At 37.7% G+C, this 14028-nt stretch overlaps 1 protein-coding gene across 2 annotated transcripts in view; it reads left to right on the forward strand.

The window, feature by feature from the left end:
- LOC127489251 (uncharacterized) overlaps window positions 1-14028 on the forward strand; it is a 110596-nt gene that overhangs the window by 73826 nt on the left and 22742 nt on the right. For both annotated transcript variants that reach the window (XM_089311844.1, XM_089311843.1), the window contains 3 exons: window positions 2150-2268; window positions 4315-4543; window positions 6747-6836. In XM_089311844.1, the coding sequence (XP_089167970.1) occupies window positions 2150-2268; window positions 4315-4543; window positions 6747-6836 (438 nt within the window). The remainder of the gene's footprint in view (window positions 1-2149; window positions 2269-4314; window positions 4544-6746; window positions 6837-14028) is intronic.

Genomic DNA, 14028 nt, shown 5'->3' on the forward strand with positions numbered 1-14028 from the left:
ATTTTCAAAATAGCAACCTGTGGGGAGCAACTCAGACTAGACTGTTACTCAAATTAAGACTTATTCCATGCATCTGCTCTCCCACAATATGGCGCTGGGAGAGGAGGAAACAGCTTCTACACAGCTGCCTCCAGTTCAACCAATAAACAGCAGGACCTGCTCCTGATTGGAGGAGAGCAGCATACTCGGCGTGTGGGTAGCAGAGTTGGGATTGATGGAAGAGGACTATAAAGGAGGAGAGAGACGGCATGCAGGAGGAACACCTGAGGAACATCTGAGCAGCCCCCGAGAGAGCCGGCCGGTGGTGTGCCGCTCCCCCACGGAAGTGGGGAAAGTGGCATGGGGAACCGCCCTTCCATGGAGGTGGAAGGGACGGTAGCCAACCCGGGAAGAACCAGCAGCAAACCCGGGGAGGGCCGAGCAGACAAAAGAACAGCGCAGGGTCCTATGTCGTTCCTCCACGAAGAGGGGGAGCGACATAATGGTGCTGTGACTCGGATAGGAAGCCTAGGCAGGGTTCAGTGTCGCTCCTCCGTGAAGAGGGGGAGCGACAGCAACCCCTATCTTTAGCATTGGTGTTTGTGCCAGTTTTCTATGAGTGTCTAGCAACCTACCTGAGAATCTCTTTGGGAAAGTTGTTTGGCCTAGACGTTAAGATGCTCACATCTCGTATAGCAGAATCTTAGTTTGATTTCTGGCTTTGGCATCCGAGGCCAGCATTCTGCCACTACAGGCCCTGGGAGGCACAGAAGGTGTTTCAAGGTACAGCTCCATGCCACCTACGTGGGACCACTGTAATGAGTTCCGAGTTCCACTCTCCAGGCCTGGCATTGGGAGATTTGGCTAGTGGATGTAGAAGCTACCTTCTGCCACAGACTTTCTGTCCCTCTGCCATAAAAAAGATCACTTATGGGGCTGGTACTGTGGTGCAGTGGGTTAAAGCCCAAAACTGCAGCACCAGCATTCTATATGGGTGCCGGTTTGAGCCCGGGCTACTCTGCTTCCAATCCAGCTCTCTGTTAATGCTCTTTGGGAAATAGCAGAGGACAGTCCAAGGCTGTGGGTCCCTGCATCCATGTGGGAAACCTGGAAGAAGCTCCTGGCTCCTGGCTTCAGATTGACTCAGCTCCAGCTATTGCAGCCATCTGGAGAGTGAACTAGTGGATGGAAGACCTGTCTCTATATATCTCTATCTCTCTGTGTAACTCTGTTTTCCAAATAGATAAAATAAATTTAAAAAATGATTTACTCTCTCAATATATTCTTCTTTCAGAATCTACAATTTAAGCAAGGCATAAACGTCACTCAACTGGGGATGATTTGAAGCTGGGGCTACAACCATCCAAAAGTTGTTTGTCCACCTAATTGCATTGAACTGGGCTTTTGGCTGCGCATTTAACTGCATTTAACTTTGGAAGTCTATGTGATGATGTGCCTTGTTGCTTGGGGTCCTTTATAAATTTTACCAGAAAAATAAAAATGGAAGCTGAATCACATTTTCTGACCTAGCAAAACTCACTCAGCATCAGTGAAATAGTCTAAGTACTAGCAACCGATTATTATGGTCTGCTCATATTCAGGAGAGGGAACTTCATGGAAGAAATGCCAAAGTATTACAGACATGCTACTATAAATCTGAAACATTACTCACTTAGTAAAAGTAATTTGATAATGGCTTTATCTAAAAGAAATTCATTATTCCCAACTCAGTAGCGTTGAAGTCCTATCGAGTTTTTGTTGTTGCTGCTCTGTATGCTCTATTTTGTAAAAAGCTTCTAAAGATGATAAAACAGTATTAGTAAGTCATATTCATTCCCAAAACTATACACATCATGCTCCTAGTGTTTTATGCTATGAGATGTAATTGTCTCAATCCCAAGGAAAAAGTGCAATTTGGAAGATGTACAGTGTTCAATTTTAAGTTGTTAATTTGATTCTAATTTTCTTGTATAATGATATTACATTAGTAGCAACACACAACTGATTCAGTTTTAGTTATAATTGTTTACTTCAGGGGATATGGAAGTTAAATATTTTAATCTTCTTTTTCATATCTTTAAAATATTCCCTGTGTCACTTCGTCAAAATTGGAGGAAATAAATATACAGATAGAAATGATTTGAAAATGTATATTTTAAATTTCCTTTAGTTGCAGACATCGGAACACACCAGAAAGAAAGCTGCTCAGGAAGAATCTGACAAAGAACTGGAGAAACCCAGGCAACTCCACGTACAAGTGGGAGAAACCTTAACCTGCAACCTGAATAAGTAAGTCAAGTCCCAGAATCACAGAAAATAACTGATGTTCATTAATTTGACTCTGAGGCATAGTTTTTAGTGAGACAGTTTCCTGAAATTAGTATGAAGTGAACCTAACTAGACAAAATAATTCTACAAATTAAGGAATAATTTTGAAAAATAAATGCTCTTATTTTTTAGCACAGAAAAATGTACATAAAAGTTAGGTGCATGTGTTTGGGGGAACATGACAACTTAAACCCACAGGGCTGCCTACTGCTACTACTCCCACTACCGCTACTGCTGCTACTTGTGGTGCTTCTGTAAGTCTTGACACAACCTGGCACTTGTTCAGTTATCTTCCCTTGACTGTGATCATTGGTAATACTTCAGGAGGGTGTCTTGAAACCAACTCTTCTTTGCAGTTTTCCTCCTCTTCTTGAGAAAGAAAGACGAATGTGGAAAGGAGGGGAAGTATAACTCACAGGCTGGTTAGCATTCTACCTCGGGCATTCTGGGGGACTATGTCTGTAGAAGACAGAAAGGGCAAGGCCCACCCCCTCTGATGCCTTCCAAACAGTGTTAGGAATGGATTGCCTCTGGAGTGGCTTTAGTTCCTTTGGTAACCAACAACTTTGTCATTCTCTCCTAGAATTTGGTGCTCTGAAATGTCTCAATGTGGGAAAAGCTTATTTTTCCCTCTAGGAAGTTGGTTAAATGTGTGAAATGCACAGGGTTATTGATAGCAAGTGCTTGAAAATGCCTTTAGGAGATGGTGTTTTAAATCTAAACTGATTTACTCAACAGAAATATGTCTCTTCTTTTGCAATGAAAATGGGTGCGACTGGAAAACATTAAGCTTAGTGAAATAAGCCAGTCCCAAAAAGATAAATATCCTGCTTATCTCACATGTGGTAATTTATATAGAATTCCAAAAAAAAAAAAAAAGCATAGAGAAGAAGTGAACATCTTGTCATTCAGTTGTTTTTAACTCTTTCTTTATCTTCCTGTGAAACTGTGGTCTCTCTACTTTTTACTTGTTAAATACTATGGTTTCTGGTGAATTAAGCCTGTTATTCTAGAGTGGATTAAATTATGTTTTTGTGGGGGACAGCACTGTGGTGCAGCGGCTTAAACCCAGGGCTGCAGGGCTGGCATCCTATATGGGTGCCGATTCGAGCCCCAGCTGCTCCACTTCCAATTCAGCTCCCTGCTATTGCTCCTGGGAAAGCAGCGGAGGAAGGCCCAAGTCCTTGAGCCCCTACACCCACGTGGAAGACATGGAGGAAGCTTCTGGCTCCTGGCTTTAGATCGGCCCAGCTCTCTCCATTGGGGTTATTTGGGTAATGAACCAGCGGATGGAAGACCTCCCTCTCTCTGTGTCTCTACCACTCTCTGTAATTCTTTGAAATAAATAAAATGAATCTTTTGAAAAACTAAAATTTTGTTTTTGCTAAAAGTGTAAAAAAGTAATGAAGAGAGGAGATGGTTTGTGGGAGAGCAGGAAGGAGTGAAATACATTTATCTCCTTAGAATTTTGCTTATGAAATACATGACATCTGTTCTCTTTACATTAATAAAAAAGGATAAAATATTGTTATAAAATTATAAAATGTTTATATAATTATAAAATTATAAAATATTCAGCATGCACAATATGATGCTTTCACATATTTGTATATAGTTAAATGGTCATTATAAGCAAGAAAATCATCCTGTATCTAAGCTAACACAGCTACCATTTAAATATGAGTATATCAAGTGGCATCAAGGAACTTTAAGTAGAACCTCCCAGAAAGGAGCATTACCTGATTAGCTATATATCATTAATAACCATTTCTCTCCCTCTGCCTTTGTGTGAACCAGTTGTTTACAACCCACTAGAAATATGTTTTGTTAATTTTGAGCAATTTGAAAACATCGGTTGCATACAGTAGGTATGCCCTGACACATTTTTAGTGTTAAAATACTTTTATTAAATGGGACAGTCCATTTATGCTTACAGCCTTTTTAAAGATAAACCATTAGTAAGTGGAAAAAATGACATACTAAGCATTTGTCTTGCAATTTTCACAGGGCGCATGAGGAATTAACAGTGGTCAGAACTGAATTTCTTCAGGAGACAGAGAGGAATGAACCTTTACCCAGCACTAGTACCATGAGGCCTGCTGTACCGTCATCCAGTGTTGGGAATGTTCGTGGTGATTTAATGTGCAAAGGAAACCATGTCCCACAAAGCAAGTTAAGAATTCCTACCTCACAGCTACAGCTTTCACATAACTGCACACTGGACTGCTCGTACATGGTTAGATATGTTGTCTTTTTTCCTTTGGGTTTTAGATTGATGATATAATCATTTTTGATTTGGCGAAATACTGATTATGACTGAGTGATAAATGCTAATTTTCACAATTGTCTTCATCAGATAGAAAGGAAATAAGTGTATGACTTTTCACTTCATAGAATAAATGGAACCAAATGAGCACATTTTAAATTTCTTAAAAGCTGCATTTATGTTAGCTTTTAGAAACTGAATATCTTTCCCTATAACTAAAGGTATAGTTTGGAATACGTTGGCTTATTTTCCAACTGAATTTGCACTGACTGTGGTTCAAGGCATTTGTTAATGTTTTGTTGCAACATCCAGGTTTTTTTGTTTATTCTTTTTTTAACTTTTATTTAATAAATATAAATTTCCAAAGTACAGCTTATGGATTACAATGTCTTTTTCCCCCTCATAACTTCCCTCCCACCCACTACCCTTCCATCTCCTGCTCCCTCTCCCCTTCCATTCACATCAAGATTCATTTTCAATTCTCTTTATACACAGAACATCAATTTAGTATATATTAAGTAAAGATTTCAACACTTTGCACCCACACAGAAACAAAAAGTGTAAAGTACTGTTTGAGTACTAGTTACAGCATTAATTCACATTGAACAACACATTAAGGACAGAGATTCTACATGAGGAGTAAGTGCACAGTGACTCTTGTTGTTGACTTAACAAATTGACACTCTTGTTTATGGCATCAGTAATCACCCTAGGCTTTGTCATGAGTTGCCAAAGCTATGGAAGCATTTTGAGTTTGACGACTCCGATCTTATTTAGACAAGGTCATAGTCAAAGTGGAAGTTCTCTCCTCCCTTCAGAGAAAGGTACCTCCTTCTTTGATGGCCCATTCTTTCCAGTGGGATCTCACTCGCAGAGATCTTTCTTTCTTTTTTTCTTTTTTTTTTTTTTTGCCAGAGTGTCTTGGGTTTCCATGCCTAAAATACTCTCATGGGCTCTTCAGCCAGATCCAAATGCCTTAAGGGCTGATTCTGAGGCCAGAGTGCTGTTTAGGACATCTGCCATTCTGTGAGTCTGCTGTGTATCCTGCTTCCCATGTTGAATTGTTCTCTCCCTTCTTAATTCTATCAGTTAATATTAGCAGACACTAGTCTTCTTTATGTGATCTTTTTGACTCTTAGACCTATCATTCAATTTTTCTACCTCTTGAATTAGAAATGTGATCCAAACATTTCATCACAAATGGATGCTTTTTAAAGAAATCCAGTATAAGTGCTTTTTTGTGAAGTATGTAAACCTGTAATAATAAAAAGATTAACTTTTTAAGTTTTTTGCAGTTTCTTCCATTAAAAAGGAAAATCCTCATTTGCTAATAATGCATTGCCATGCTAATGCTTGTAAAATATTTCTATAGCTGAGAAATGGCTTATCAGTTTTGTGACTTAAATCAAGATTTTGTTTCCATTTTAGAAATGAAATTATAGTATTTCTATCTTGTTATTGCTTGAATGATTGATAATGTATATGGCAATGAATCATATCTTGAAATAACAATTACCACCAAACTGAATTGACTATTTTCTTCCCACCAAGAATTCTGTACAAAGCTTCACAGTCCCATCTCAAATGAAATGAATTATTTTTATGTTGCTAGGCTTGATTCCAATGAAAAAGATGGTTAAATTATACACTTCTCCTATTAAAGGGGCATGCTCTTGGTCCTCTTTTTCTTACACCCTTGCCAATGATTTAAAGGCAAGCAGCACATCATTTTTTTAGAAAAAAAATTATTTAACAAATGTAAATTTTGAAACTACAACTTTTGGATTATAGCAGTTTTCCCCCCCATAACCACCCTCCCACCTGCAAACCATCCCATCTCCTACTCCCTCTCCCATCCCATTCTTCATTAAGATTCATTTTTAATTATCTTTATATACAGAAGATCAACTTAGTATAAGTAAAGATTTCAACAGATTCACCCACACAGATGCACAAAGAATAAAGAACTGTTTGAAGAATATTTTTACCATTAATTCTCATAGTATAACACATTAAAGACAGGGATGCTACATAAGTAAGTGCACAGTGACTCCTGTGTATCAGGAGTATATCAGGAGACAGAAGACCTCTCTGTCTCTCTAAGTCTTTTAAATAAGTCTTTTAAAGTTTTTAAGTCTTTTAAATAAAAAATGTTAAAAAATTTGTATCCTAGGTTTCACCGGATGATGCAGGATGTTGTTGCATGAATTCCAAAATTGAAATCCAGAATTTGAAGAAGGAATTAAGTGACCTCAGGAGACAAGTATGTTGAAATTTAATGTGTCAATAGAAATACTAAAGTTGATTATATATTGTAAGTTTTTGGATACAGTTTCACAAAACATAACATTTTCTATGTTCATTTTAATTAATTTAGTACGATTCTATTTTAATAATGCATTTAAACTCTCACTTTGCTATTTCCCTTAAAGTTAAATTTAAAAATTTAAAATATTATTTGCCCTTAAGAACTTGAAAATTATGCATTATTCCTCTTGAGCTGGCATATTTTATTTCCTTTGAAACAGTATTTATAGTGATACTTCTTACTGTCACGGTGAAGAAAGCCAGGTTTAATAAGAGTCTCGAGAGTGTTTAAGGAAATGCTGTAGAGACTTTTCATTGCTTATTTTCACTCTTGTGAATGGATACAGAGCTTATGTGTATTTATTTCATAGATTTAATAACTTGTACAGAAAGGCCATTATACTCTGCTCCAAAATATTTTCAGCTACTATAAGATCTATCTCAAATATAGACACTTGCTTCATTTTCCTTTAACTTCTTCATATAACAAAAGGATAGACCTATTCAAATCAACTGTGGTGTACACTCATGAGAATTAAAATTATCTGGATGATGACACTGGACTTTAGTGCATCAATTTATTGAGATAGAAAGGGGCTTACTAACATTCAAGTCTAATGTATACTCTGAAAAAAATGTTGGGCCAGCATTATGATGCAACAGGTTAAGCCATGGATAGTCACTCCAGCATCCCATGTTGGAGTGCCCATTTGCTCAGCTTCCTTCTTTTTTTTTTTTTTTTTTTTTTTTTGACAGGCAGAGTGGACAGTGAGAGAGAGAGACAGAGAGAAAGGTCTTCCTTTGCCATTGGTTCACCCTCCAATGGCCGCCGCGGCCGGTGTGCTGTGGCTGGTGCACCGCACTGATCCGAAGCCAGGAGCCAGGTGCTTCTCCTGGTCTCCCATGCAGATGCAGGGCCCAAGCACTTGGGCCATCCTCCACTGCACTCCCTGGCCACCGCAGAGAGCTGGCCTGGAAGAGGAGCAACCAGGACAGAATCTGGCGCCCCGACCGGGACTAGAACCCGGTGTGCTGGCACCGCAAGGTGGAGGATTAGCCTAGTGAGCCGTGGCGCCGGCCTCAGCTTCCCTCTAATCTACCTAGGAAGGCAGCAGATGATGGCTCCAGTGCTACCCATTTGGGAGACCTGGATGGAGTTTGTGACTCCTGGGTTCAATCTGGTCCAGCCCTGCCCGTCACAACCATGTTGGGAGTGAACGAGCAGATGGAAGATCTGTTTTCCCTTTCACTTTTTTGTTCTGCATTTTAGGTGCATTTATTTTAAAAACACGTTGGTTTAAAAAGTTTTACACCAAAATAACTTCTCTCTTGAACTCATTTTCCCATACAGTTATTACAGCACCCTCAAATATTTCACATACAATAAATTTCACATGTTTAAACTAATAAAATTCAATGTCCGATACTGTATTCCCAACATTGTATGACCATTACCACTGTAAACTTAGGCATATTTTTCACCATCAAAATAAGCCTTGTATAAGTTATCAATAACCACTTCAGTCCCTCTGTCTTCTCTAGTCCTAGGCAATCACTTTCTTCAGGTCTCTACAGATTTACCTGTTCTTGACAGTTCTTATAGATAGGGTGCTACAGTATATTTTTCTTGGTAACTGGCTTCTAGCAGGTAGCATAATAATTTCACAGTTGATTCATGTTGTGGCATGTATCAGAACTTCTTTCTATTTATTGTCAAATAATTTTTATTTTTTTAATTTATGTATTTGAGAGGTAGAGTTACAGACAGTGAGAAGGAGAGACAAAGATCTTCCTTCTGTTGCTTCATTCCCCATATTACATTCAACAGGAATGTATACATGAACAGAAGGAGGTGAATTGAAACATGTGGTGATATTTTTCAAAGTACAGATTACACCCTAATAAACTCATTGTTAAATTGAAAATATCCTCAGTGAAAAATGCACTTAATACACCTAGTCTTGCCAACATCCTCGCTTGTGATTGTGGTTGAGTGGGAGCTGTTTAACTGCTGCTGTTCAGTGTCATGGGAGAGCAGTGTCTGCATATCCCCAACTTGGGAAATGCTCCAAATTCAGAGTGTGTGTCCTAGAGAATGTGTATCACTTGTGCACAGTCATAAACATGAAAAATCAGAAGTCAGACTATCACAAGTATAGGCTATCACAAGTCTGTTATAGGCTGAGTGTACCTTGGAATTAAATGTTCCAGCTATGATTTAACAATAAAATTATAAAGGAGTGACAAAAATATCTTATAAGGTAGAGGTGAAACATTTTCAGTAGCAACTGGCTGACACCCTCAAAGATAATATCAGAGATTTACTGGAGCTCATAGTTCATTATTACCCTCTGTAAAAAGATGAGACAAAGGATGTAAGAACAAATGAAGTAAAATCAAAGATAAGCCCGTAAGATATTCAACATGTGGAAGAGAAATTCTGTAGCTGGATAAAGAATGTAACTTTTTATATGTGAATTTCAATAAATACAGCTTTTTAAAATTTTCTGTATCATTGCAGTACACTTTTGTCATTACAGTGAATTTATTTCTTAAATTTCTGTCATTCACTTGGCCCTTCTTGTAATTTCACTCTTTTTAAAATAATGCCCCTAGGAAAATTGAGGATTACATAGCATTTCTCATGGAAGTTGAGAGACATTTTGTTGTGTTAACAATATTGTAATATTATATTCCTATGGCTATGTGGAAACAAAACCTATTAAATCACAGAATAAAATGTAATGAAATGCTCCAAAAATTTTCTATTTTTTGAATGTATACCTAGCCTATGTATCTTTATTTCATATATTTCAGAATAAATTCTATAGAACAAATTCTATAGAAACTCCATTATACTCTTAGACAAAATTCATATGTTTTGATTAATTTACAATCTATTGGAAAAATTTGTCATACATGTTAGGCTATTCATGTATTCATATACAGATGTAAATACATCTGAACTAGAGAATTGTCTAGATCTTGCCACTATACTTTTTAAAATCAATGTGTTGAGATACAAGGGAGCTTCCTAAATGTACACTATGAAAAATATGCATTGGTTTAAAAAAGTTGCATGAAAATGAACTTATCTGTTAAGTCCATTATTTCCACAAACCTTTTAATGTAACCTCATATATTTTAAATAAGTTCATCCATTTAATTTAATAAAATTCACTGACCCTTAGGATATTTCCCAGAGTTATATGACCATCACAACTATCAACTTTAGCACATGCTTAGCAACCTAGAAAGAAACCTTATACCAGTTACCCATCGCCAATCAACTCCTCTATCTTCCCTAGTCCTGGGCAATCAAATTTTTCTCAGGTCTCCAAGGAGACATTTCATATAAATAGGGTCCTACAGTATGTAGTTCTTTATGACTGGCTTCTTGTATTTAGGTATTTTCTGGGTTCGCCTTGTTGTAGCTTGTGTTAGTACTTTTTTATTGTCAAATATTCTTGTATTATATAGTGCAATACTGTTCTGTTGTATAAATTATCCAGTTCATCAGTGGATTAACATTTAGGTGGTTTCTACTTTTTGACTATTATTAATGCTGCTTTGAGCATTCATTTGCGAGTAATTTTGTGAGAATTAGTGTTTTCCTCCTTGCCATTGGATTCTATCCATCTCTGGCTTAACTGTACCTGTTTTCCATCTCTCCACTTTTCTTTGTGCTGTCCACTCTTCCTTTTAGTTTCTGTTCATCTAACCTTGTTTATGCAGATCGAGGCCCAAATTTCCCTTTTTTTCAGTAAGCTTTTCATTCTGTGACATTTTTATCTCTTACAGGCATAACTGTTTCCAGTACTTGTCAGCTACTTTGTACATAGCAATGTAACCCTTAGTTTTACATAGCATTTTGTTTTTTTCATAGGAGATAATCTTCTCTAAATAGAAATGTAACTCAGAGGAAAATATCTGATGTGCATGTCACTTTTCCTTGTATATATTGAAGATAGTTTAGAAGACATTAAAATAAATACTTTATGCTGTATTAAAATGTATTTGTGAGACTTTGGCATATATTTTTCATATAAGTATTAGAAAATGCAATATAAAGTCAGTACTGTATTCATAGTACATTTTGTATATCTCTTTATCCATTGATAGATATTCTAGTTATATCTATCCTTTTGGGTACTCCAAATATATGTTATCTGAAAACTGGTGTGTGGCTATCTTTTGGTGTCCTTGCTTATATTGTTAATGTCTTTTACACTGCCATGAAAGTTGAGTAATGATACATGTATGATTCTGAATTCCAACTGTAATCCTAACTCTTCAGTGAGCCCTTGAGAATGAGTTATTTTGAGACTATAAATTTAATTCCTCATCAAGAATGGATACTAAATTATTGTGGAAGCTTTATTTTCACCATGGAATATACTTCCTCTGGATTTTTGTTTTTTTATTTTTTGATAGAGTGGACAGTGAGAGAGAGAGAGACATAGAGAAAGGTCTTCCTTTGCCGTTGGTTCACCCTCCAATGGCTGCCGCGGTCAGCGCGCTGCGGCCAGCACACCGCGCTGATCCAATGGCAGGAGCCAGGTGCTTCTCCTATCTCCCATGGGGTGCAGGGCTTAAGTACTTGGGCCATCCTCCACTGCACTCCCTGGCCACAGCAGAGAGCTGGCCTGGAAGAGGGGCAACCGGGACAGAATCTAGTGCCCCGACCGGGACTAGAGCCCAGTGTGCCGGCTCCGCAAGGCGGAGTATTAGCCTAGTGAGCTGCGGCGCCGGCCTTCTCTGGATTTTTAAAAGGAAATAGTTGTAAGAGAAAAGATAAAAATGACTACTATGACATGGTTTTGCAGAGTGACATAGTGCTACCACGACTGCATGTATAAAAACAAGCTTTTCCCCTACTGTGCTCATCAACCTTTACACAGGCATACTTTATTCAGTTCATATCAGTGTACAATGGCTATTAAGCTTGTTCATAATTCTTGAGGTATTTTCTGTAAATTCTTGTAGAAATGACTTAGGAATATGGCATAGAATTATTAGTCACTTTCAAGGGTACCCTCTGTCAAAAGTATAATAATCGATGGCATTTGACCAACTCAATAGCAACTAATTTTCCAGAAGGTTCTCATCTCACAAATGGAGGTTCTCATCTACCAGAGAGTAATTGGGTTGATATATTTTATGGACACAACTTGGAAGAGAATAATTGGATTGGGAAATAGAGATATCTGACTCAGGCCTCCAAGTAATATAGTTAGGTTTATGTCTGAAGAGAACCTCAACAGACTGCTAAAGTTGTATCTATGGCAGAGGGGATTCCAACGAAAATGGAAGTGACCCATAATTTGATGCCTGTGAAAAGTCTTGCATTAGAAAAGAATTTCAACATGAAGTATGCTGGTCAACATCCTAACATATCTAGTATCAATATTAGAAAACAACACTAGGATCAAAGACACACCCTTTAGAATCATTAGCAAATGTACTAGACTGGTAGTCTGCAAAGGTAATCCCCATCAGGTAATGGTTTGTGTGGGTGTAGTTGAAGATTTAACCTATGAGAAATGAAAGAGAAGTAAGAAATGGCCTGAGCGATGAAGTGAGGCCTAGGAGTATAGATTAAGCAACTTCAGGTGAAGCATTGAGACTTAAGGAACTTTTGAGACAGACTTAGAAATGGAATACAAAGAGTGGTTGAGTAGAATCCAGCAGTCACTGCATTTAGAAGTGAAGTGGGCTTATAGGAGCCAAGAGAAAGGTCTAATCACTAATTGCTACTGCTGCTGTGGATGAAAGCAGTGGAAAAACTAAACAAAGCATCCTGGATATGTCTCAAAAATATTGCATTGAATTATACCCTTGGAAAACATATTTAGGGCCAGGGAGTTGCACAGTCATCTATGTGACCCCACAATTATCTGTGTATCAGGCCATGCATTCACATAGGACAGTACAGAAAAAAAAAAAAAAAAAAAACAAGAATCAAACATGGTAAATGCTGGTATTTTATAGAAAAGGTAAACTTTGTTTAAAGTTAGGTCATTAATGTCAAAGGAAAAAAAAAGAAGCTTCTAAACACGGTTAAGAAATGATCTTGTTTATCTCATCCTGAAATCAGGTGAAGATGAAATATGTAGTAAGAATCAAATGTGAATTTTTCCAAAAATCCTATTAGTAGCATATGATTTAATTAAACCTGGAATATCTTGAATATTCAAGTTTTTGGACAAAAGTTTCTAGGGAATCTTTATAATGTAAAATATAACCACTCTTTCAAAAATAGCTGTTTATGGGCCAGCTACATTGCACAGTAATTAATCCTCTGCCTGCGGCACTGGCATCCCGTATGGGTGCTGGTTCTAGTCCTGGCTGCCCCTCTTCCAATCCAGCTCTCTGCTATAGCCTGGGAAAGCAGCAGAAGATGGCCCACGTGCTTCTGCCTCTGCATGCACATGGGAGACCTGGAAGAAGCACCTGGCTCCTGGCTTTGGATTGGCACAGCTCTGGTCATTGTGTCCATCTGGGGAGTGAACCAATGGAAGGCCTTTCTCTCTTGTCTCTCCCTCTCACTGTCTGTAACTCTACCTCTCAATTAAATAAATAAAATAATCTTTAAAAAATTTTTAGAAAATAAAAAGTTGCTGTTAAAAATAATTCATTAACAGTATTTGGGTTTTTTAAACTCTGTATTTGTTTTTCATTTTTACTAGAAAGACAGCAAGAGAGGGACAAGGTGAGGATGAGAGAGGGGGTGAGAAAGAGATCTTTCATTTATGGGTCCACTACTGAAATACCTACAGTAGCCTAGAGCTGGAGCCCAGAATTCAATCCAGTTCTACCATGTAGGTGCAGGATCCAAGCACTTGAGACATCATTTGCTGTTTCACTGAGTGTTCATTAGCAGGAATCTAGATTAGAATCCAAGTTGGCCAAACTCCATGCAGACATTCTGATTTGGGTTGCAGAAATCTCTAGTAGCATCATAGCCACCGTACCTCTATCTTTAATGAATGAATTTTGATAATTTGAAATCCACAAAAGATAGTGTTGAAAGTGTAAGTCAACCTGAACTCTTTTTTGGGAAGTCATTATTTTTGAAATCTGATTATTATCTGATTTTATAGAATATTACTCATTAACTCATGGGGAATAATACTATTAGAAAGAAG

The sequence above is a fragment of the Oryctolagus cuniculus genome, chromosome 13 (assembly GCF_051225735.1).
Source record: "Oryctolagus cuniculus isolate XC-2025 breed Fujian yellow rabbit chromosome 13, ASM5122573v1, whole genome shotgun sequence".
In the NCBI taxonomy this organism is placed as follows: Eukaryota; Metazoa; Chordata; class Mammalia; order Lagomorpha; family Leporidae; genus Oryctolagus; species Oryctolagus cuniculus.